The sequence below is a fragment of the Lithobates pipiens genome, unplaced genomic scaffold (assembly GCF_037356315.1).
Source record: "Lithobates pipiens isolate NorthernLeopardFrog02 unplaced genomic scaffold, aLitPip1_a1.2 Scaffold_8, whole genome shotgun sequence".
In the NCBI taxonomy this organism is placed as follows: domain Eukaryota; kingdom Metazoa; phylum Chordata; class Amphibia; order Anura; family Ranidae; genus Lithobates; species Lithobates pipiens.
In genome coordinates, this window is record NW_027507903.1 from 592,692,587 (window position 1) to 592,719,627 (window position 27,041).

At 44.5% G+C, this 27,041-nt stretch overlaps 1 protein-coding gene across 3 annotated transcripts in view; it reads right to left on the minus strand.

Moving 5' to 3' along the window:
• Positions 1 to 27,041, minus strand: part of LOC143961241 (complement C3-like) — a 649,911-nt gene that overhangs the window by 573,988 nt on the left and 48,882 nt on the right. For all 3 annotated transcript variants that reach the window (XM_077470478.1, XM_077470476.1, XM_077470477.1), the window contains 3 exons: positions 13,941 to 14,032; positions 9,131 to 9,213; positions 192 to 279 (listed from right to left, as the gene is read on the minus strand). In XM_077470478.1, the coding sequence (XP_077326604.1) occupies positions 192 to 279; positions 9,131 to 9,213; positions 13,941 to 14,032 (263 nt within the window). The remainder of the gene's footprint in view (positions 1 to 191; positions 280 to 9,130; positions 9,214 to 13,940; positions 14,033 to 27,041) is intronic.

Sequence of the window (27,041 nt, forward strand, 5' to 3'; positions counted from 1 at the left end):
TTTTTTATCAGTTTTTTTTTTTGCTTTTTTTTGTTTGTTTTTGCAAGAGCAGAGGGATGCTGGGAAATTGTGTCTTAATAATCTTCAGATCATGAATAAATTAGTTTGAAACCAGTCCGTTCGGATACCTGCCATCTCATATTCATGGCCAGTTGATGGTAGATTCAATAATACAAATATAAAGTACTTACTTGGCATAAATTTGGACTTTGAATTCTTCATCTTTTAAGAGGAAATATTTCTTATTTGGCTTAATTTTTATTTCAAAGCTTGGCAAGACTGTAAAAAAATTTAATTGATTAGCATATTCCACCTTAGTCATGCATTGCAACAAAATTGGCTTAAAGCGGAGGTCCATCCTATAAAAAACAAAATTACATTAACAGTCTATTTAAAATATATTAAAAAAAGTTTGAAAAAAAAATGTTTTACTTACCAGAAATGGCTGTTGCTAGGTAGCACCCTAATCTGCCACTTACTTCTCCGCGGAGCTGTTGCTTCTCTTCATCCCTCGCGTTCCCTCTTGCGAAATGGGGCGTGCTGTCTTCTGGGACCTGTGTGTGTCCCAGAAGACAGCCTCCCATTCACAAAGCAACATGCGACTCGTGCATGCACAGTAGGAAACGGGCAGTGAAGCCACAAGGTTCCACTGCCTGTTTCCCTTTGTTAGGATGACGGCACCAGCACCCAATCCGATGGATGGATGGATGGATCGGCCACGGGGTGCTAACATGTTGGGCTCCCTGGACAGGTAAGTGCTTTTCCCATTCAATATGTAGTGGTACCCCTGAAAGAGCTACTTTTGTTTGTTCAGTCTGTTACTCTGCCCCTCAAACCCAAAGAACTGTCCCAGTAATAACATACAGACAGTTCAGCTCTCTCAAGTTTACTTGAACCAGTTAAGAGGTTTAAAGTGATATTAGTCAGCCAAGTCCTGTATAAATACCCAAGACTTGGTTGAAACAATTTCTAGTAAAGCAATAAATGGCAATTAGCAACAACAAAAGTAACATCAGTGAGTACAGTGTTAAACAGTAATAAACAAATCTTTAAGCAAGCTAATGATAGTTGTAGGTATTAATATTACTAAAGGGGAACATCAGGCCAGCCTTTAATACCTCATGGTCTATTGGGAATAATACACTATAGTTATCAGTAGTGTGTCCCCTTTAAGAATGACAACAATAAAGTTCTAAAAGCAAGGCCTTGCTATATTTTCTTCACCAGCATGTTGGAGCTCTATGGACAAGGGCCTCTCAATGTAACAGAGTGATGAGGAGCAATGCAATATAGATGGTGCTGTGATATACTGTAGCACTCCTCTATATGATCCAGATAACAGGTGTCTGTGCAGTGTTCAAGTGTGGTGTTTATGGAAGGTAATAGGATTCCTGGGCAAAGCCCCCTCGCCAATCCTGTACGCATTTAACAGTCCTCCAAAGAGAGATCAAACGATTCTCCTGGCTGCAGATGTGTCGCAATGGCTTTCAGTCTGTTGACCCGGTGAACTGGCCAATTCTGTGATGTTCAGCATTGCTGCAGAGTGTCCTTCTGGAAGCAAGTGGCCTTCTGACCCCCTGGGCTGGAGCTGCAGGCTGTGTGCCCATTGGTAAGCTGCAATCCCCTCACACAGCAACAGAAGGGTGCCCTCACAATTAGATCCAGGAAATAAGAACGCTTGGGCCTGGTCTTCAGAGTATTTTATAGTCTCTCCCATCATTTTCCTCTTTTTCTGCTGTGCAGGCTGCGATTTGCAGTTCTGCCTCTTTAAAAGTCAGTGAGCAGCTTTGTGCTGGGGCTTCTTAACCAGACTCCTTTTCAGCTGCTGCTTTTAAAGCCCCATTGATTGGTTTCTGTGACAGTCCATTCACACAGGGGCAACACGATTTCCAGCGCGACTTTTGGAGGCAACTTGGACACGACTTGAGTATGAATAAAAGCACGACTTGGGACAACTTACAACATGACTTTAAGTCGCCCCAGGCTAGGCGACTTTGGCCGTGGCCAATCAGAGAGTAATGAGCTCTCAAGGGGGACCTCCACGCTAAATTTTAAATAGAAAATCGGCATGGGTTCTCCCTCCGGGAGCATACCAGACCCTTAGGTCCCAGGACTTGACCTCATAAAGGGGCGGAGTCACCGTGTGACATCACCCGGTGACCACGCCCCATACCTATATAAGTCACCACGCATGTCGCACAAGCCATTACAGTGGAAGAGAGCATCGTGCCAACATCGGAAGAAGAAAGAAGAGGGAAGAAGGAAGAAGGACGGAGGAGACCGGGCTCCTCTGCTAGTAAAAGAGCTGCAAGAAGATAGCGGAGGAGCCCAAAAGAAGACGCCAGAGAGTGGGAGACGATGCCGGACACCGGGAGAAGAGGCCTAACGGAGCGGAGAAGTCAGAAGAAGACCCCTGACGTCGGAAGAAGACCCTTGGAGCTGATTAATAAATAACTTTAAAAACCTGTTGTGCTTTTTTTTTAATTATTGACACTTTTTTCCCAAGGTGAATGGGTAGGGGTAAGATGTACCCCTTACTCATTCACATAGGGTGGGGGGTCGGGATCTGGGGGCCCCCTTATTAAAGGGGGTTCCTTAATTCCAATAGGCCCCCGCCCGCAGACGCTGACAACCAACAGCCAGGGTTGTCGGGAAGAGGCCCTTGTCCTCATCAACATAGGGACAAGGTGCTTTGGGGTGGGGGGTCCACAGGGTGCCCCCCTTCCCCAAAGCACCCACCCCCCCATGTTGAGGGCATGCGGCCTGGTAAGGTTCAGGAGGGGGGGGCACTCGCTTGTCCCCACCCCCTTTAATGACCGGCCAGGCTGCGTGCTCGGATAAGGGTCTGGTATGGATTTTTAAAATTTGGCGTGGAGTTCCCTCACGAAAGCTGATTATTCTGTGAGAGGCGACATTGACGCCTCAATATAGATGGAAATCCGACATGGAGGCGACTGCTATTGAAATCAATGGGTACCAGTCACCTAGAAGTCGGATAGAAGTAGTACAGGAACCTTTTCTGAAGTCGGAGTGACTTCAGTAGTGTGCATTAAGATGGCTCTCTTTCACTCACATTGTTTTTTACATGTAGCGCGACTTGGCTTTCTTCCTCATGCCATTAGGAACACAGGGGTAGAACAGAATAGCCTGCGTGTGTGTGAGAGGAGAGGGATAGGGGTGAAAAGCCCATTCAGAAACTGACAGGCAGCGCTCTCCCTCTTTCAGGCTGGAAAGCCTGTGTACATGCAGTCACAGAAAATCCTCATAGCTGCAGACACTCGCTACAAATATATTTTTATTAACAGTTTTCCAAGTAAGAGATACAGAGGTATGGACAAAATGGTTAGCAAACAAAGATCAAGCAAACACATCAGATAAAAATGGGGGTACAGCTTGAAAACCTCCATATAGATTGTCAAAACAAAAAAATACTTTGACAAGATCAAAAATGGGGTAACTCTCATGTGTACAGTCAAATGGACTACTTATAGCAAAATACCTTCTATATACTGAGCATGTAGATAGTTTTAAATATTGAAATGAAGTACTCCAGGAAGAACCTTTAGCAGGGACAATTGTTAGCTAGGTTTCATACATCCAACACCTACTTACTATATTGCTGAATTCCCCTCATAAATTCACAATGCAACATGATAGATAACAAAAAGACCTCATCCCACCTCCTTTGGAGGATGATAACATATAGTACACATTTCCAATCTAAGGCAATAGTAGAGAAAGCAGAAAAAAAGGGAGAGTGGAAAAAGAAAAGAGATGAGAAAGATACCCGCACAAACAGAGCCAAACCCCCAGACCCCTAGATAGATTAGAAATATTTCATCACAACAAAGGTTGTAAATGCTAGGGATGCACCAAAATTTCGGCTGCCGAAACATATCGCCCAAAAATTGTGTTTTCGGCACTTTGCCGAAAGAGAAATCTTGCCGATAATAGCACTGAAAATTGCACATGCGCAGTAGCGGTGGGAGAACCAGAGGGTGATGTCACTTGTTGTGTAGGCGGCGTGCACGTTCCTCGTGGTTAAGACACTGGAGTCGTGAGTAGTGGTGGAGGAACTTCCGGCGGGACGTTTCGCGAACACGGCCGATAGTTTGCGAACCGGAACGTTCGCGGCGGGCCCCATTGACTTCAATGGGAGGCGAACTTCGCAAACCTACAGGTCAAATTTGCAGCCACAAAATAATTAATAGCTGTGCAAACATAGTCCCAAAACATGGCCAATGACATAACACATGTATGAGGTGAATCTGGGATCGACAACTACAAGCATTCTTTTTTTATATGGGAAATTGTTGTGACAATTCAGGACTGTGGAGCGCATGAAGGCAGTGGAGGAAAGGGAAGGTCAGGGTAGGCAAAGAAGAGGGTGCAGGAGATGATCACCAGCAGCGTGACATACAGCAATGACACCTGCACCGTGATAGAGTCATCTGACACCAGCACCATGATAGAGAGCACTGACATCAGCAGCGTGACATACAGCAATGACACCTGCACCGTGATAGAGTGATCTGACAACAGCACCGTGATAGAGAGCACTGACATCAGCAGCGTGACATAAAGCACTAACACCAGCACCGTGATATACAGCACTGACAGCAGCACCATGATAGAGAGCACTGACATCAGCAGCGTGACATAAAGCACTAACACCAGCACCGTGATATACAGCACTGACAGCAGCACCGTGATAGAGAGCACTGACATCAGCAGCGTGACATAAAGCACTAACACCAGCACTGTGAAATACAGCACTGACAGCAGCACCATGATAGAGAGCACCGACATCAGCAGCGTGACATACAGCAATGACACCTGCACCGTGATAGAGTCATCTGACAACAGCACCGTGATAGAGAGCACTGACATCAGCAGCGTGACATAAAGCACTAACACCAGCACCGTGATATACAACACTGACAGCAGCACGGTGATAGAGAGTACTGACATCAGCAGCGTGACATAAAGCACTAACACCAGCACTGTGATATACAACACTGACAGCAGCACCATGATAGAGAGCACTGACATCAGCACCGTGATATACATCACTGACACCTGCACCGTAAGCAGCCCTAGGAGGAAGTCTGCATAGCACAGGGATGGTGGGAGCCCCTCATAATGAGCATAGTACAGGGATGGTGGGAGCCCCTCATAATGAGCATAGCACAGGGATGGTGGGAGCCCCTCATAATGAGCATAGCACAGGGATGGTGGGAGCCCCTTATAATGAGCATAGCACAGGGAAGGTGTGAGCCCCTCATAATAAGCAGCCCCAGGAGGATGTCAGCATAGCACAGGGATGGTGTGAGCCCCTCATAATAAGCAGCCCCAGGAGGATGTCAGCATAGCACAGGGATGGTGGGAGCCCCTCATAATAAGCAGGCCCAGGAGGAAGTCAGCACAGCACAGGGATGGTGGGAGCCCCTCATAATAAGCAGTCCCAGTAGAAATATGACCCACCCCTGTATACCACCCCTGCGGAAGAGCCTGCCTCTTCCTCTGCCTGTCATTTTTTAAATGACCCTGTGACAAAACTCTCAGTCCCTATACCGATGAAGGATTGCTGCAGTATAGGGCAGCGGTCAGCAGTAGTGCACCTCAACCCTATGTAATGTGGACCTATACCAGTCCTTATAGAGTAGCAGACTGTACCTCACTCAACCCTATGTACTATAGCACCCTACACCAGGTTACCAGTCCTTATAAGGACCTTTGTGGAACAAGTAGGTTGTGTGTGACTGATTAGCAGATTGTACGTCAGTCCCTATACCGATGAAGGACTGCTGCAGTATAGGGCATTGGTCAGCAGTAGTGCACCTCAACCCTATGTATTGTGGACCTATACCAGTCCTTATAGACTGGCAGACTGTACCTCACTCAACCCTATGTACTGTAGTACCCTATACCTTACCAGTCCTTATAAGGACCTTTGTGGAACAAGTAAGCTGTGTGTGACTGATTAGCAGACTGTACGTCAGTCCCTATACCGATGAAGGACTGCTGCAGTATAGAACCCTAGACAGACCAAGTTAACAAGTAGGTTGTGAGTGATTAGCAGACTGTACGTCAGTCCCTATACCGATGAAGGACTGCTGCAGTATAGGGCAGCGGTCAGCAGTAGTGCACCTCAACCCTATGTATTGTGGACCTATACCAGTCCTTATAGAATGGCAGACTGTACCTCACTCAACCCTATGTACTGTAGAACCCTACACCAGGTTATTACCAGTCCTTATAAAGGACCTTTGTGGAACAAGTAGGTTTGAATGATTAGAAGACTGCAGCAGAAGGGCAGCAGTCAAGTATAATATTCTTTCTATATTTGGAAGAAAGAATATTATACGTGTACAAGCCTATTACCATACCAGTCCTGAAAAGAACCTTTGTGGAACTAATAGTAACAGCTACTGATTAAACTGACCCTCGCTGCCTCACACACTGCTTCCTGCCTGTCCCTATATAAACTGGCAAAACAGAGGCTACTGGAACAATAACTGGAAAAGCACTTTTGTGGACCTGATAGTAACAGCTAATGACTAAACTGACTGTCCCTACAGCAGACACAGCATCCTGTCCCTTTCTCTAAACTGACAAAAGACGCTCAGGCTGCTGCAACAATCAGTAGAACAGCAAACCTATATACACCTAACACCTATACCAGTCCTGAAAAGAACTTTTGTGTACCAAATAGCTAGCGATTTGGGTCACTGCAATCTCTCCCTGCTCCACACAGCAACCTCTCCCTATAGTGACAGAAGAAAGAATGTAAAATGGCCGCCGGATCGGGTGTATTTATAAGTTAGGGGGAATGTCCAAGTGTCCATGTGCTGTAATGTCTCAATTGGCTGTCCTGTACCCCATGATGAATGTGTCATCATAGATCAAAGTTATTTTACACAGTAAAAACACAGAAGTCCGCCGGGCGAACGGCGGCAATAGTCCGCCGATCGGGCGAATCACGAACAGCCGAAATTCGCCGCGAAACGACCGCCGGGCGAACCGTTCGGCCATCACTACTCGTGAGCACGTTCCCTGCGGTTGAGAGAGATGCTGGAGTTGGAAGCACTTTCCCCATGGATGCTCCTTGTGGTTGAGAGACGCTGTTGGGACTTGGGAGACAGCTGCATACAGGGCTGCATAGTCGAGAGTGGGCACTGTGCCTCCTGGATGGCTACCATTACTACTAGTCACTAGCAGTGATGCAAGTAACTCAGTTAAAATAAAGTGAGTTACTTAACGCAGTTACTTTAGAGGGTAACGAGTAATCTAACCGTTTACTCTTCTCCTCATGGTAACGCCGTTCCCATTACTTGGGCGGCTTTACCGCAATTACATCTACCGCCCAGGACCAGGTAGACAGGACTAGCGAAGGAAGTGAATGCCACTGCCACCATCGGCGAGATTGACACCTCGTGAGCCCCGTCGCCTGGTACAGATTTAAAGGGGAACCCCTACGCTGAAAAAACGGTGTGGGGGTCCCCCCAAAGTCCATAGCAGACCCTTATCCGAGCATGCAACCCGGCCGGTCAGGAAAGGGGATGAGCGAGGGGGTGCTCTGGGGAAGGGGGGCTCCTCCGCTATCTCCTGCTCTTTTACCTCTAGCTATTTTACTGGCGGAGGAGCCCGGCTTTCTCCTTTTTCTTCCGCCGCCGTCCGGTCGTCTTCTTCCGACTTTGTGGGTCTTGTCACGCTCTTGGCTTCTTCTGCCGGGCCTCCGCTATCTTCTTACAGCTCTTTTACTAGCGTTGGCCTGGTCTTGTAGCTTGTCGCTGCCACCGCCTTCTTCATCTTTTCTTCTTCTTCTTCTTCCTTCTGATGTTGACATAATGCTCTCTACAGCCGTAATGGCAGGGACGCGTTGTGTGGAGACTTATATAGGCATAAGGGGAAGGGTCACTGGGTGATGTCACATGGTGACCCCATCTCTTATGATGTCACAGTTCCAGCATCCCCTGGGACTGTGACATCATCATCATAAGAAGAAGAAGACCGGTCCAACGCTAGTAAAATAGCTGTTAGAAGATAGCGGAGGCCCGGCAGAAGAAACGAAGAGCGGTACAAGACCCCCAAAGTCAGAAGAAGACCCCCAAAGTCGGAAGAAGACCCCCGTACGCCAACAAAGGAGAAGGCCGGGCTCCTCCAATAGTAAAAGAGCTAGCAGTAAAAGAGCAGAAGATAGCGAAGGAGCCCGGCGAGAAGACCCCGAAGTCGGAAGAAGACCCCCTGAGCTGTCTAATAAAGTACTTTAAAAATCTATGTTGTGTTTTTTTTTATTAACACTTTTTTCCCCAGGTGAATGGGTAGGGGTACATCGTACCCCATACTCATTCACATAGGGTAGGGGGCAGAATCTGGGGACCCCCTTATTAAAGGGGGCTCCCGGATTCTGATAATCCTCCCGCCCACAGACCCCAACAAACAACGGCCAGGGTTGTCGGGAAGAGGCCCTTGTACTCATCAACATGGGGACAAGGTGCTTTGGGGTGGGGGGACCCCCTTCCCCAAAGCACCCACCCATGTTGAGAGCACGTGGCCTGGTATGGTTCAGGAGGGGGGCGCTCGCTCGTCCCCACCCCCTTTCCTGACCGGCCGGGCTGCGTGCTCGGATAAGGGTCTGCTATGGACTTTGGGGGACCGCACGCTGTTTTTTCGGGGTAGGGGTTCCCCTTTAAATCCATAGCAGGCGACGGGGCTCGCGAGGTGTGGAGGCCAATGGAGGCGGCAACATTCACTTCCTTCGCTAGTCCCCTCTATAGAATATTTAAAAAAAAGTCACAGTTATTTTGCTGAGTAACTAATTACTTTTCCATTGTAGTAACCGAGTTACTAACACAATTACTTTTTGGGAGAAGTAATTTGTAATTTAACTAATTACTTTTTTAAAGTAAGATGACCAACACTGGTCACTAGCTACCATTACTATTAGTGACTAGTAAAACTAGGGGGAATATGATCTTTTTTGGTAATGCCCAGTTACCCAAACATAGCAGCATATAACTAATGGTCTAAGAATCCTGTACTGTACTTCAAGAAATTATTTTTTTTTTGGACTATTTGAGTATTTGTTATCAACAAAAAGTTGGAGATTCACAGTAAATTATCTTACCATATTCCTTGACTTCAAAATGCAATTTATAATTGTGAGCAGGGGAGTCCTTGTACTTTGCTATTACAGTCCAGACTCCCAAACTGTAAAATAAAGAAATACAAGGTATAATTTAACACAGAAGGTCTCGTTCACTAAAATAATAAATGATGAGAAGTCAACACATTCGAACAGGTGCAAGTTACTAGGGACCTGTGTATCAGTATACAGGGGTGTGACGGTGGAAACATGCCTATTCACTGACAAGAAAAATAAAATGGAACCAGGAATGGGGGATTTACATCCCCTTGCCAGCCTTCAATTTTATTGGCACTTTATTGTCTGTTTACACATTGGAGGTTGCAAAGGGAAGTAAATCAACCTTTCCTGGTTCCATTGTCTTAAATTTTTAGATGTGGCATTTTGAAAGTCTTTATTACTTTTATTACTGGCAGGGGCTGGTTTCTTTCATTTATTACCCTTACCTCCAAAAACCAAGACCTTTTCTTTCCGCACAAGAAGATTAGCTGAAACCAATGCAAATTAGCATAGCCCAGAATGGTGACCCCCTAAAGCACAACAGGTAGGGGGGTATACATTCTTATAACAAATTGATATATTCACAAAGCTCTACAAGTAGATATGCTTGTATCACCAGTTTATGGGTCTGAGTCATGGTACCAGTGGCACCGCTGCACTTGGATATAATGGGCTGTGAGGGGAGATTCCAAGACCTTTAATACATTTTCTTCTCTTTCTGGTGTCCAGAAGTTATTTTGTAGCAGTTGCCTATAATGAAACCAACCCTGTTTGTAACTATTTTCCAGTTCTATGTTTGGTGCAAATGATTCTCCAATCAGAAGATTGGGTGGTAGAGGGTGTGATACTGCATAGGCAGTCTCAGGGAGAAGACTATTTTATTTTCAAACTGGTGGATGTCTCATACATGTGTAGCACTGACCCCCAAAGGAGCGGTTGGTTTTATTTGGGATTACCGTTTACCTCCTCTGCCTTGTAGATTGTCGTTCTTGTCTAGGGGTTCCTGAGGTTGATGGCTCAATAACTGCAGAGACCGACACTTGAATTCCTTTTGGAATTTCTTATTTGCTTAAAACGTTGAACAGAAACACAGTCTCTCAGTTGGGAATAAAGGGTATAGGTATGGAAGCTCAGGCACTTTGAAACTGCTGACACTTAATAAATAATAATAGGGAGTAGCCACTCGCAGCTGGATATTTCCACCTTCGGATAAGTCCTGGTTTTAGCAGCCTACACATGAAATCAAACTTAGTCTCTGCCACAGACTTGGTTGCAGACTTTTAGATGAACACAGAAAGTCTCTCACAGGAATTTCATTGTAAAAGAAGGATAGGAATAGGAACCTTCTTGTGGTACCAGTATCTTGCAGCTGGTCCGGCGATATTGTAAGAAATGTGGATTCAATTAGTGTCAATACAGCTCAACATCCAGGCTCTTACCGACCAGCCAGTCTCATGCGTGGCCCTCTTCTGAAGAGTCCTCCCCTGGTTGCATGGCGAGTTGCTGGGCCTCTCCAAAACTCGAGATGGCACAAGATCACTTGGAATCCTCCTTCCAGTTACTGTGCCTCGGACTAGCCATTTCTGAGACTCAGAAACGGAGGGATCCACACCCCAGGCCATGAGGGCCTCTTAGGGGCTGGTCAGGAGGACCAGGCCCATGGAGTCAGAACATAACTTCTGGACCGGAACCCCGAACCATGTGACTTCCGCACCTTAAGTACCCTCTTCCGGAATACACTACAAGACAACACACCCACTGATTGGCTCCAAGAGAGAGATTGGTACCCAATGCGTCCAACCAGACTGCATTCTAATGCCTGTCAAAGGTGTTAAATGCACCTATGACCAGGCAGAACATTAGTACAGTGCAGCCAAACTGATGCCAAAACCACAATTTAGAACAATTAAACCCAAAACTCAACTATAGTCTTGGGAAAAACCAAATTTACAGACATAGCATGTACTCTTTAGGAGTACCGACACTACACATGTCTCTAACATTCAAATATAAAATGTCAGATGGAACTGGATTGGATATGTTAACAGCAATTTCCATTACCATTGGTGGAAAGGTTCTGCCAGTGAGATTTCACTTAGTCTCAGAGAAATATATGTATGTGGGTGAAACATACAATAAACAGCCATCTGTATTTATTGTAAAATAATAAATATTAAAGTGGACGTAAATATTACCGTATTTATTGGCGTATAACATGCACAGGTGTATAACACGCACATTCATTTTAAGAGGGAAGTTTTCAGGCAAAAACTTAAATTTTTGTATTGGCGTATAACACGCACACGCTATTTGCACCCGATTTTCATGGTGAAAAAGTGAGTGTTATATGCCAATAAATACTGTAAATATCTTGGGGTAACTATTTATTTCCATCCTAAGAAATATGTTTCTCAAAACCTGCCACCACTACTTCAGAAATTTAGATCCCAAAATGAAGTATGGTGCAACCTCTTTCCATGGCGGGCCATACCAATCTCTTGAAAATGATATGGATGCCACAGTTACTGTATTATCTACATAACTCACCCTGTTGGATTCCACAAAAATATTTTAAGAGATTTGGTGCAATCGTCCAGAGTTGGATATGGTGGAACAAGCCTGCTAGAATTAAATATGAATACCTGCAATACCCTATTACTCAAGGAGGGCTTTCAGCTCCAAATCCTTGGATATATTTCTCGGCAGCTAAACTTCAACATTTTGTGGGTTGGGAATGCGGGGGGCTCAAATACATCCTTTTTACATACTTAGTTCTTTTCTTGAGGATGGCAATCCCCTATCATCTCTCAATTCCTCAATATCACCCTTTAACCAACATACCTACCCCACTTTCCATTTGATATATAAGGTCTGGAAGGCAATCAAAACAATACTGGGAATCTTAGGATACACCATATTTACACTACTATGGTCAAATAAAGCATTGCCTGAAATTTCCCGTCTGGGAGGATTTTCAAGATGGGAACATGCGGCAATTACTACCCTGATGCAACCGTACTCCGAAGGAGTGTTGAAAACCTATCAGCAGCTCTGTATGGACAACGGCTTGGATCAAAGGTTTTTTTTTCAGTACCTACAATTAAGACATGCTTTGAAAACCCAAGGTCTGCCACCAGACTTTTCCACAAAGTTCCTATTTTGGATGGTATAGTCCAAGCAAATGACACAAAGGGACTTATTTCTAAAGTCTGTAGGAAACTTATCTGAATATCTCCTTAAATTACTGACTTGTAGACAAAAATGGGAGGATATTGATGTTGCCCTGGAGGATATATGGGATGAAATAATGAAGAACATGCAGTTGGTCTCAATATCTCTGAGGCACCGAGTGACCCAGCTTTTTATTCTGTACAGGGCATACCATACCCCAGAGCTGTTGCACAGGGTAGGTAGGAAAGAAAACTTAGGAAAGATGTGCAAAATCTCCTGGCTCTTTTATACTCCAGTTCTGGAGATGTCCAAAACAACATCAATATTAGCAGGATGTGATAGATGTGATAAATTCTATATATGATACTTTTTTCTCCTTCCCCTAGGGTTATTTTGTATTGTTGAAGGGCTGGAAGATAATCAACTAAACATTTCTGTTCATTATGCTGTTTCTATGTGTTTAACAGATTTTGTTTGGAGTAAATGTATGTTATGGTTTTTTTTCTTCTCCTTTTTTATTCTTTGTTTTTTTCTTTAATCTGTCATTAAACATTTTTTAAAAAAATTAAATCTGATAAAAAATAAATAAATGTGAGTCAGAGTATGGTTTACCTACACTAATTCTAGCACACACTAGAGGGTGCTACAGATACAATAGGCTTATCTAGACAATCAGCAATCCTCGTGAGCTTTACCAACAATGGTGCACCTGTGCAGTCGAATATGGCTGTTCACAGGCACTTCCTAGAATGGTTGTGTAAGCATCATAGCACAGCTCTGACCAGTCCCACCTGCTTCCTGTCTGGATTCAACTCCAGCTCTGCTCAAACCCACCCCAACATCATCTGTGATATCATATATTTTCTCATGCGCGTCCTCAATCATGAGAATTTCAACAAGAATGTGCTTCAGCTCAACCAATACACTAATGCCGTGTACACACGACCATTTTTTCCACCTGAATAAACTCTGATGGTTTTTCTGATGGAGTTCCGCTGAAACTGCCTTGCCTACACACAACCACACAAACACCAAAGTCTGACCGTCTAGAACACGGTGAGGTAAAACATGTACGATGGGACTAGAAAAACGAAGTTCAATAGCCAGTAGTCAATAGCTGCTGTCTCATACTTGCTTCAGAGCATGCGCCGTTTTTTGTCCGTCGGAACAAGCGGTTTTCCCAATAGGAATTGATTCCGTCGGAAATATTTATAACATGTTCTATTTCTAGGTCCGTCAGAATTTTTGGAAAAAAAAGTCAGATGAGGCCCACACACAATCGGAATATCCGATGAAAAGATTCCGACTGACTTTTTCTGCCGGAAAGTCTGACCGTGTGTACACAGCATTAGCCTTGCTTTGGCTTGCAGAAGTGATGGAGAGCTGTAAGTGTGCCTCTAAAGAAACATATTTTACACATTTTACAACTATCGATATACTTATATGATCTAACTGATTGCATGGAGTTAATTGAAAGCAAGTCTTTCCTTCCACTTTAGAAGGGTAAAGTAGGAACATCAAAACACTTCTTCATGCCTATTTTGTATCCTTAGTGTATACAATAATATAATCAGAATAGGGTGGTTCTAAATGTGGATTCCAGCCTATGTGTTGCTCTTACCTTGAAGGATCCGTTAAATCAAACGATTTTGATATAATGCCCGAATTATCACTCTGGAATTGCTCTTGTTTTACAATTACATTATCTGAGGTCTGAAGAAAAAGATCCAAGGTACAAAGAGACATCAAAAGTTGCTACTTTTAAGCAGTTCATAAACAAGAAAATAATTATCTATATTTAAAGAAATTACTGAACTTTGCAGTACAATTAAGTTGGAATTAACAAAATGGCAGTGTTATTTAAATTCACACAACTTTAATCACTAACAAGCAGAAACCAATGTAGTCACAGTTAAGAGTATGAGCCCATTCAGGCCATACTAAACAACAGCCCAATGTCTGACATTACCATAAGGGCTTGGCAGACATTTAACTATATCAAGACAAATCAACTTGAATATCTAAACCCTAGAACAAAAATGTAATATACTTTATAGGTGGATGCAGGAGTTCACCCTACCTGGACATTGTAATCTGACAGCATGGACCTTCCCTTTCATTGATCAGTGCTGCAGCTGGTCCAGCAGGGCTATTCGACAGAAGCTGATCTAACAAACATCTTCTTTCGAATTGGGAGGGCTGCACACACATTGTAATTTGGCTTAAGGCTGGCTGAAAATGACATGAATGGATCCCCCATCCACACAATAGAGGTGGATGGAGAAATCCTCCCCACTGTGCCATTGCATTCTGACAGAAGGTCGCCTCCACTGTCAGAGTACACTGATCAAGGTATGTAGTCCATTGACTCCAGCCACTGATCAACAAACATTTTCCAACATTCCCTGAAAATGATCATTAGATTGGCTTCTGTCAAGTGGGTCTGTCTTACATGGGTAATCACCTTTGGACAGGAAGTGTGAAATTTGCAGGATTACCAACTAAAAATAAGTATAAAAAAAATTAACAATGCCACCACATCAAAGAAAGGATAAGCTGCTATATATTACAGTTTTGGTTTTGGGTTTAGATATGACTCCCAAGTATCCCTCATGGAGAGAGAGTCACCTACCTGATGAAGGGGCCCTGGGTGGCTCCAAAACATTGCTGTCCTTTGCTGTGATATGATCATTAATAAAAGTGTTGAGTCCTTTGATGGAGTTCCCTAGTGTACGGGTGACATATCCTTTTCATTTTGGTCTGGGGTTTACATCTCTGTACAAAATGTACTATTTTATGACCAAAAGTGTTATGCTGCACTAGACATTTTATCCAGCCTCTATATTTGTTATTTTAAAAAGCCAGTATAAAGGAAAAAATTAGGTTCAAAATGCATTTCTGTGCTCTAGGCAATAATTTTCTGCATATAAGATTTTTGTGGTTTGAGCCATGGCAGAGACACTTTCTTTGCTTGTATGCCCATTGTGTACCAAAAGGTGTCGATCTTCATCGTTTTAGAAAGGTAGGAGGTATGGATTAAATATGCCTACTGTAATGGGACAAACTGTAACCAGTAACCCAACAGCTGGCAAGGTAAAAGGTGTGGAAAAATCTTTTCAGGTGGCTGGAGTTTTCAATGTCAATTTCTGTATCCTCCAGCACTACACCAGTAGAACATGCCAGATTCAGCCTTCCACTCTCAATCCAATCAGGCCATAATTAATGCCTAATGAGTTCTAAAATAAAAAAATGCAGCTCAGGCTACACTACTCACCTCCTTTCCAGAACTATTACCCACAGCAGTACTTTTCTGCCATTAAACATCTTTAGTTTTCTGGGTTGAATAACACCCAGCATTATTTAACCCAGAATAATGAGGATATCAGTGACAGCGATGCACTTCCTGAGGAAGTGCCATTATGGCACCCTTCACTCACTGTATTATGATGATAAGAATGGCGCTTAAGCCATCATGCCAGTGCTGCTCTCTGCATAATTAAGAAATTACCAGCATCAAACTAAAAGGCAAAGAGAAAGAGGACCTTATGCGTCACATGACAGTAAAAAAATTGTAAATATACAAAAGTAGAATATATGCTAGGGGACATCATAGAGCTTAAGGGGCAATCCTGCTTCATCTATTGAATAGGAACAGGAATAAAAAGGGGTGTTGTTGTCCAAAAGAACAATTGACATTAACGCCTATCTTCGGGGAAACAAAAAAAAACAAAAAACTCCTTGTGCAGTGGGGCTCCCCCATACTACAAGTGTTAAATGTCCTGTTATCCCTTTGGGGAACAGGAAAAAGCACATTTACTTACCGAATCCATGGATCCTGCAACAGGAGGCACTCATATCTTTTCCCTGATGCGCTGGGTTGTAGGAGGTCCCTCAGTGTCCTGACATACAATTCAGGGCAACTGGAGTGTGACGGAGAAGAAGCTGTGGGTCCTGATCTTATAGCATGGTGGTAGCCTACAGCAGCACGGGATCAGTTAGGTACAAGTGATTTTCAGGAACCTCAGGCATTAATAGGTTGCTAACTCAGTATTAAACCCAAAATCAAATGTAGGGATCTGCTGCCCCCTACTGCCTGTAAGTGGCTCTGCTGCTTAATGCTCACAGAGATTATTTACTGTATATACATAATTTGCTGTCTATGTGTGTCTGGGTCAGAAACCTCAGAGGAAGGCGGAGAGGGAGAATGTGAACTGGGCCACATGACCTTATACATGCAGGGCCTGCTATTGCTGTTGTATTTTCATCCAGACCAGTAGCAGAAACTGTTAGACAAGTATTCCTATATTCTAAAAGTTTAACTGCAGCTGTCCATAGCTTCTTAAGTGTGCAGCTAAATCCTTGTAAAAGACTTACAGTGCCTTTGCAAAAGTATTCAGCCCCCTTGAACTTTTCAACCTTTTACCACATTTCAGGCTTCAAACATAAAGATATAAAATTTTAGGGCCGTGGCTCGGCGGCGATCCGAGATGGCGGCAAAGACCTGGAGCTCCTGTCCACGAGGCCCAGCTTACAGGAATCACGGCGGGGTAAAGACGCCAGAAGAACAGTGGTAAGCAGGGACCGCCACGGGGGATGTCTGCTATGCCCGAGGACGGATCCCGACACGCGGGAACCCCAAATGCTCACCATAGATGACCTCAGGAGTGTAGCTGCCGACATTAAGGGCACACTATCCGCCAATATTGCGGATTTACGAGGGGACATTCAATCCATGTCTGTCAGAGTGGAAGAAATTGAGTCAGTGCAGGCCCGCCATGATGCCTCCCTGTGTCACGTTCAACAGATTACAGAGTCCCACGCCATCCATCTAAGAGACATCAATCGACATATGGAGGACCTAGACAATAGGGGGAGGCGTTGGAACCTTAGGGTGAGAGGTCTCCCCGAATTAGTTGAACCCAATCACCTTACTCAAGCTGTTACCCACATCTTTAATGACTTTCTAGAAAGACCTCCGGAAACCCCGGTTGCATTTGAACGCATCCACCGAGCACTTCGCCCGAGGAGTAGAGATGCAGACCCCCCGAGGGATGCAGTATGTTGTCTCATAGACTTTCAGTTGAAAGAAGAGATCCTCCGCAAAGCTCAGGGAAGAAATCAGCTCACATACAGGGGAGCCACCATAAAAAAAATTCAGGACCTCTCCAGTATTACGCTGCAACGCAGGAGGGAGCTGAGGCCCCTCCTGGAGGTTCTCTGGCATAGAGCCATCCAGTACCGCTGGAAATACCCTTTTGGCCTGTCGCTTCCCATCAGGGTCACACCGCAACCCTTAGGGTGCCAGAGGACTTGGACCACTTCTGCTCAGCCTTAGATATACCTACAGTGGACCTACCAGATTGGTACAGCGACTTCAAGCTCCCATCTTTGACAAGAGTTTCCATGGAGGGAATAGATGAAGCTGGTAACTTCCACATTGGCCGACGGCGCAGAGTTCCTCACCAACATCCTCCTCCTCTCTCGCCCCGAAATGGAAGTCCCACTGCATCTCCAGTCCACCGACGGCCTAGACACAACTGACCAGGTACCCAGCTTGAACTTGTTTACATGACCTGACTTACCTGCTTCGATGTTAAATGACCGCTTCCCTGAAACCCACTGCCCCACATTGGATCAGACCCTATTACGGTATGCTCACGTAGGTTCGGTCAGGACTTTTTTGACCCTTAACTGCAGGCCGTCAACAGAGGGAGTTAGATTTCGATGCACTAAGCCTAATAGTAACGTACCCTACTGTATTTGTCATGTCTGTGCATGTACGGGTCCACTCATGCCTTCTGTCCCTTGAGGTCTGGTAATCGGACTTCCCTACTTCCACCTGGTGAACCTGTCTATCTATAGTAGACTTGGACTCTCCATGCGGACTAGCCTTCGCCAACATGGACACTTCGTTCCTCACCAGACTGACCTATAATCTCTGAGATCGTACTGTTTCCACGGACACTTCCGAAGAAGACCCCCCATGCCGCAGCACAGGATGCCATTGAAAACCCATATCACAAAGACTCGATATAGGGTCGGGAAGAGGGGAGGGGTATGAGCTGCCTTAGTGACGCTTTTCTTTCCCTCACCCGACATCTTCCTCCCTTCCTGCTCTTCCCTCATGCCGCTCATGCCTACACCTTTTCACCTCCCTCTCTTTTAGGCCTTTACCTATCTTGGCTCCCTTCTCCTACCCCCCGCTTGTCTCTTCTGTATTCTGGTTACAAAGCTCTGCAGTATGGGAAATCTTATAAATGTTGAAATGTACACTAATGGTTGTGTTTTATATTGCAGTCCAGTTCAAAATGAAGACACCCCCCTAGGGGGCCTCTCGAATTTACGCTATATAGGAACTACCGAGTGGGAGGAGTCCGGAATAGGGAATTCAAGGGTGAGCCCCTCCCCTTACCGAGGGCCTCCAATTTGACGAGAGCGGCTGCCGGGAATTAAATTTTATGTTACACAACTGTGCCTGGGTCCCCGTACAGCCCGACACAACGGGTAATATTTGAACAAAGGATATTGCAATATCTTTGAGATTAATAGCCAACATGTATTCCTCCCCCTCGTGTACAGCGACTTTTCTCAGTTGCATTGGAGCTAGGGACTTGGTTCCAACGTTTTTTGTTGTTTATAGGTGTCAACTTTATTGTTGTCGGTAGGGCAGTTGATTGCTCAAATTTAGGTCTTGTCATGCATCAGTTATGTTCTGTTACATGTTGTTTAGGTTGTAGCTTTCAGTGTCTTACCACGATTAAATGGTGCCCCTACACAGGTTACCCCCTATACCTATTAATCTAAATTAGTCATGAAGCAGTTTACCTCGCTCATGAATTAGGCCATTTTAGTTTTTGAGCAAAAATTCCAGGATTCTGGAATTCCGTACATGTTAGGAAATGTCACCTTCCCCTTGAAAGCTCCCCTCCATGCTCTAACCTAAGCTCATTTACAGCTTGCGTGCGTTCCAGAGGACGCACAAACCCTTTAGTGTCCTGTCCAACCTATGGTGGGCGATCCCCTCCCCTCTTTGCTCCCTAATACTATGGTTTCTTTCCAGCTCTATTGTAAGAGTTGAGTAAAGAGGGGAGGTAAAGCTATTCATAGCCCCTATCTCTCCTATTTTGGATCATTCCCTGATATATATGCCACCCCACCATTTATATGACACCTTAGGCCTCATTAGGACCTAGGGCTCGCTTCCCCTCGTGATACTCTGTCTGCCACCCCCACACAACAGACGCTGGTAGTCTCTGTTGACCACACCGAATTTAGACTCACTGAGAAGGTTGACGAGCTCAACCTACTCGGCTCTACCCTTATTACCCCCTTCCCCATTACGTGAAGACCCATCTACCTAGGCTCCCACTCCCCCCACCCTTTTTTTTTTTTTTCCTTCAGTCTTCCCCCCTAACGACAATGCCTCCCCTCAATCCTCGCCAACAGCATGATAGCCTGAAACTAGTATCCTTGAACGTAAAAGGGCTTAATACCTCGGAGAAGCGCACTCAAGTGCTCTCACTCATGCGATCACTGCAGGCAGACATTGTCTTCCTGCAAGAAACTCATTTTTGTTCTAAATCGATCCTGAAACTATTTAGCCCTAAGTTCCCCCTCTGCTACAATGCCACCTCCCCCACCTCAAAATGTAAGGGGGTTTCCATTCTTTTCGCTAAGAACTCACATATTCAAATAACAGACACGCTAGCAGACGAACAAGGTAGGTTTATCTTCCTTAAGGGAACGTTCAGAAATAGGAAAATTACACTGGCCAATATCTAAAGTCCTAACACCTCACAAGTGCCTTTCTTCCGTGAAACTATGAATAGATTGTCTGAATTCCAAGAAGGCCTACTGATTCTAGGTGGGATTTTAATGTCCCGCTAGATCCTCTCATTGATACGTCCTCCGGCACCTCCAGCATTCCCTTCAGAGCCATTAAGCATATTAAGAAAAGCTTACAAGAGGCAGTCCTTCATGACACGTGGTGCATACTCTTCCCCAAGGAAAAGGACTTTACATTCTTTTCTATTCCTCACAATAGATATTCACGCTTAGATTACATCATGATCTCACAGCAGGGTCTCCAACATCTAGTGAGAGCAACCATAGAACCCATGACAATCTCTGACCATCATCTTGTCACAACAACACTCTCCTTTCCTGAAACACTGACTCGATCCAATGTATGGAGGTTAGACGCGAGCATTCTGACGGATAAAATCAGGGAGATGGAAATTCGAGACTGTTTAACGCATTTTTTTCGTGAGAACGACACACCCGACACATCATTCCAATTGCAATGGGAAGCCCACAAATGCGTCGTGAGGGGGAAAATGATTGCTATTGCAGCAGCGATGCGAAAAGAGAAACATGCTAAAATGACAGCCCTACTGGCCAAACTCAGAAAATTAGAAGCGCAGCACAAGTGCTCCCTAGCATTAGACACCCAAGCTGAACTTACAGAAATCCGCGCGTGCATTCAATTTATAACTTGAACGGGTATTCTTCGAATGCCCAAGACCCACAACTAAGGCAGAAGAACTTTATAGACTACCTTAAAAATATACCTGTAGGTAAAATTCCTAAAGATGCGGCGGACGCACTAGAAGCTCCGATCTCACCCACAGAATGGGTAAAGGCGGTAAAACAAATGAAACCAGGTAAAAGCCCGGGTCCTGACGGTCTGACGGCAGCTTACTACAAAATCTATATGGAAACCCTTCAAACACCATTTTTAAAAGCATTCAATACTCCCTCCCTCTCTAGATCTATTTCAAAGGGGCTCCTTGAGGCACATATAACTGTCATACCTAAACTGGATAAAGATACTACTAATGTGAGCAGTTATAGACCTATATCCCTCTTAAACGTGGATATTAAGATTTTTTCCACATTTTTGGCAAATAGGCTTCTCCCACTCCTTCCCTCTCTTATTTCCACAGACCAAGTAGGTTTTGTCTCTGGCCGTGAAGCGAGGGACAACACAATAAAGGCCATTAATCTGCACCATATAATTACTCAATCAGGGCAGAAGGCCATGTTTCTATCTTTGGATGCGGAAAAGGCGTTTGACAGAGTAGCATGGGACTACATGGAAGCAGTGCTACAGAACCTGGGCTTAGGCCCCCACATGCTCAACCTGATCATGTCTCTGTATTCGGTCCCAACTGCTAGGGTCAGGGTTAATAATACTCTGTCAGACGCCTTCTCCATCCAAAATGGCGCGAGGCAAGGTTGCTCTCTCTCCCCAATTTTATATATTTTGACCTTAGAACCCCTTCTGCAAAAAATTAGGCACAATCCGGATGTCAAAGGAATACAAACCCCACACAGAGAATTTAAATACGCCACCTTTGCGGATGACATCCTGTTATTCCTCTCTGAACCTATGACCTCCCTGCCGGTTGTCCATAAAGAATTTAGAGACTTTCAGTCGATAGCTAATCTTAAAATTAACTTCACCAAGTCATATGCTTTGAACATATCTCTTCATAAAACCATGAAAGAACAGTGCGAGCTTAAAGAGGAGGGCCGGTTATACAAAAAAAAAAAAAAAGTCGGCAGCTGCAAACACTGCAGCTGCTGACTTAATCAACACACTCACCTGTCCAGGGTGCCCGCGATGTCGGCCGCCCGAGGCCGACCCGTCCCTCGGCTCTCGGGTCCCGGTGCTGCCATTCCTTGTAAGGGAAACAGGCAGTGGAGTCTTATGGCTTCACTGCCCGTTTCCTACTGCGCATGCGCGAGTCCCGCAGCTACTGCGCATGCGCGAGTCCCGCATCGCTTTCTGAATGGGACGCGCTGTGTTCTGGAACATATAAAAAGGGAAAACACTGCGCTATAATTTATAAAAAAATGGCCACAACGGCCACAACAGCAGCCAACACCAAAAACAAACAAAGTTCAGCAGATAGAATAAAAAATAGTGTAGCGCTTCAATACTAAGTGTAATCAACACAAATTCTGTGAAGATAATAATAGCAAAACAGAGATCACACAGAACCAAATGCCTAGAAATCAAAGTCCAACATAAAACAATCATTCAACTGTGTTGATGGCGTAGAAGTGACCAATCCGTCACCTGGAAGGACAATGATGTACTGGACGAATGAGTTCATGCGGGTAAACTTGATTGTAAGCATCAAAATAAAAATAAAAAGTGAATAAATACTTCTTACCGGAACGGTTGGACTCACACAGTCATATGACGGTTGAGTCTAGAAGGCTTGGGGTCACACTCTGGGACCAAAGACTGTAAGGAGAGAGGTCAGTTGGGCTGGTGGAGAAACTCCTGACGGCTGTAGGCTCGAAGGTGGATCCTTTCAAATGAAAACCTCAAGGTTCAGGTGGTCCGGCCCAGACGCAGCTCTTTGTACCAATACTCCTCTTTTCAGCTTCCTTGCTGCTCAGGCCTTCCACTTCAGGCTCTCATCTGTCTCCTTAGATGCACACAGCGTCTATCTAGAAAGCAGCCCCCCACTGCTCTGATCCTCAGACTTGGGTCTCTGGCTTTCACTAGTGCGCACCTTGGACTCCTGGAGATCTCCTGTCTCTCTGGGTCACACAGTTCCCAGAACACAGCGCGACTCATTACCCAGAAGACGCCGCGACGAAGACAGAAGACAGAAGATCTCCGCGGAGGAGGAAGAGGAAGAGGAAGATTAGGAGAAAGTGCCTAGCAACAGGCATTTCTGGTAAGTAAAAAAAAAAATTTTTTTACATTTTTTTTTTTTTATATTTTTTTGTAATTTTTAATATTTTTTTTGTTTTCAGGGTGGCCCTCCACTTTAACTTCCCTTTTCATTGGAGGAGTGACTGTATCCCTTACTTAGGGATTAATCTCACGTCAGACCTGTCCAAACTATACGTCAAAAATCACTTACCCTTGCTGTGTAAAATAACAGATGATCTTGTCAAATGGAATAAACCCATGTTTTCCTGGTTTGGCAGAGCTGCCATTTTAAAGATGAATGTGCTACCCAGAATGCTGTATGTGCTTCAGGCAATCCCTATACAAATGCCTAGTTCCTTTTTTAAGTCCTATAGGAACATATGCACTAAATTCCTATGGGGGGGGGAAACACCAAGAATTAACTTCAGACAACTCACCTACCCAAAACACTTGGGGGGGATTGGCCTCCCAGATATCTACAATTACTATAGGGCGATCCATTTATCCAGAATAGCGGACTGGAATCTTCACAGTCAATACAAAGATTGGGTTCCACTGGAAGCCTCCTTTACCGGTCTCACACTAGCTACAATCCCATGGCTGGAACAGGCCCACATTCCGCCGGAATTACACCAGCATCTGCTGATAGGCCCTACTCTAGCGTGCTTTAAGAAAACCTGCTCCCAAACACAGTTCTCGTCGGTACCAGGCCCCCTTACGCCACTTAAACTCAACCCTAACTTCCCCCCGGGTATGTCTTCTCAATTCCTCGTAGACAGATGGTCGAAAAATCACATCCAGGCTTATCACTTCTTTGACTCGGGAACACTACGCTCAGCGTCACACATTGCAACCCAAATGGACAAAATGCCCATACCTCCCTGGTCTTATCTGTTAATCGCCCACTTCCTAAAATCGATGAACAAAAATTCATTATGCTCTAGGCTACTTACCACATTTGAAAAACTATGCACCCAGAATGCCCTACAGCGACATCTTATCGCTACCACGCATTACCTCCTATTCGAGGATATACGTCCCAGTTCTGGGAAGGCTTGCCGGAAATGGGAGGAGGATCTATCGATGACTGTAACTGATGATCAATGGGAAAACATATTTAGGAATATTCACTCAGGATCACTTAATGTGAACACACAAGAAAACGGGTTCAAGATTCAGGTTAGATGGTATCGCACACCCACTCTCCTTAAAAAATTCTACCCTTCCACCACTAATACTTGCTGGAGGTGTCAGACTGACATTGGGACATTAGTGCACATATGGTGGACGTGTCTGTTGATACAGGCCTTCTGGAAGGAAATTTGTCAAATCACATCCCAAGTGACATCTTACCAGATAGACGTGACCCCTGCCCAGTGCCTCCTCCACTTGTCACCTCTAACACACTGCACCTATCACAAGTCACTGGCAATATTCATGCTTAACGCAGCGAAACAATGCATTCCCATCCACTGGGGCTCCCCCAAGGTCCCCACACTGAAAGAATGGTTTCATAGGATCAACAAAATGGCGGACATGGAAGAACTGATTCACATTTCCAGAGATACAACCTCCAAATTTAACATAATTTGGACCTGTTGGAAACATTTTACATCCACCCCAAAATATACTGGAGTTATGGCTCAAGCAAGAATATAACTAGGTTCTATATTACAGAGTATCCCACGATTCTGTTAAAGCGCCCTTTGAGGTGGGGGAGGTGGCGGAGTAGATAAGTCAGCAGAAGGCGAAATTCTCCCCCATGTCAGAAGGGATCAATGTTCCCACATGTGTGTTTTTTTTTTTCTTTCTTCCTATTCATCTTCCCTCTAGTCGTCCCCCCTCCTAGAGGATCACTTTACCTTTGTCTACCCCCCGCCAACTCTCCCAAGAATACTCATACCTAAGATTTTTAAGACATATACCTCAACGTATAGAATACGGGAACCAGGTTCAACATAGCACTATCCACAGGAAGACCTCCCTATTAAAAATGACTGAAGAACATTATTGGAATAGGTTACCATGTGGTGCATTGGAAGTGTACAATATACCCTGCTATCTTCAATTACCCATTACGTGTCATCATAATTCCGGGCCCTTTTGGAAGTCGCCTGGGAAATATACCCCAACAGCGAAGAGAGATTAGATTCACCCTTATTTGGGCACTAAACATGATTAGGCTAAGTCACCCCTCCAGGGTAATCGTGGTTCAGCTCTATCACCTTGATTGTAATTGTAAATGTACACATATTAGCTTCAATAACGGTTTGTGAAGTTAGCTGTTTTCAGCCATTGGATATTGGTTTCCGTAAGAAATGGATTGTCCTTTACTTTCCTCTGTGCTTATATCCTTTTCTTTGTTTCTCCCAATAAAATGTTTATAAAAAAAAAAAAGAAAAGATATAAAATTTTAATTTTTTGTGAAGAATCACCAACAAGTGGGACACAATTGTGAAGTGGAACGAAATCTATTGGATATTTTAAACTTTTTTAGCAAATAAAAAACTGAAAAGTGGTGCGTGCAAAATTATTCGACCTTTACTTTCAGTGCAGCAAACTCACTCCAGAAGTTCAGCGAGGATCTCTGAATGATCCAATGTTGTCCTAAATGACTGATGGTGATAAATAGAATCCACCTTTGTGTAATCAAGTCTCTGATAAATGCACCTGCTCTGTGATAGTCTCAGGGTTCTGTTGAAAGCGCAGAGAGCATCATGAAGACCAAGGAACACACCAGGCAGGTCCGTAATACTGTTGTGGAGAAGTTTAAAGCCGGATTTGAATACAAAAAGATTTCCCAAGCTTTAAACATCCCAAGGAGCACTGTGCAAGCGATCATTTTGAAATGGAAGGAGTATCAGACCACTGCAAATCTACCAAGACCTGGCCGTCCCTCTAAACTTTCAGCTCAGACAAGGAGAAGACTGATCAGAGATGCAGCCAAGAGGCCCATGATCACTCTGGATGAACTGCAGAGAACTACAGCTGAGGTGGGAGAGTCTGTCCATAGGACAACAATCAGTCGTACACTGCACAAATCTGGCCTTTATGGAAGAGTGGCAAGAAGAAAGCCATTTCTCAAAGATATCCATAAAAAGTCTCGTCTAAAGTTTGCCACAAGCCACCTGGGAGACACACCAAAGATGCGGAAGAAGGTGCTGTGGTCAGATGAAACCAAAATCAAACTTTTTGCCCACAATGCAAAACGATATGTTTGGCGTAAAAGCAACACAGCTCATCACCCTCAACACACCATCCCCACTGTCAAACATGGTGGTGGCAGCATCTTGGTTTGGGCCTGCTTTTCTTCAGCAGGGACAGGGAAGATTAAAATTGAGGGGAAGATGGATGCAGCCAAATACAGGACCATTCTGGATGAAAACCTGTTGGAGTCTGCAAAAGACCTGGAACTGGGACGGAGATTTATTTTCCAACAAGACAATGATCCCAAACATACAGCAAAATCTACAAAGGAATGGTTCACAAATAAACGTATCCAGGTGTTAGAATGGCCAAGTCAAAGTCCAGACCTGAATCTAATCGAGAATCTGTGGAAAGAGCTGAAAACTGCTGTTCACGAACGCTCTCCATCCAACCTCACTGAGCTTGAGCTGTTTTGCAAGGAAGAATGGGCAAGAATTTCAGTCTCTCGATGTGCAAAACTGATAGAGACATACCCCAAGCGACTTGCAGCTGTAATTGCAGCAAAAGGTGGCTCTACAAAGTATTAATGCAAGGTGGCCGAATAATTTTGCACGCCTCACTTTTCATTTTTTTATTAGTTAAAAAAGTTTCAAAAATCCAATAGATTTCGTTCCACTTCACAATTGTGTCCCACTCTGATGTTTGAAGCCTGAAAAGTGGCAAAAGGTTGAAAAGTTCAAGGGGGCCGAATACTTTCGCAAGGCACTGTATCTCTACACTATAGTTAGTATCTTACATGTACAGTGACAGATATCTAGGTCTGTGCTACTGTATGTGAGTAGTGGTTACCTTCCAGTATATTAGCAGATGAACCTGTTTATTGCAATCTGCTGTTATTTT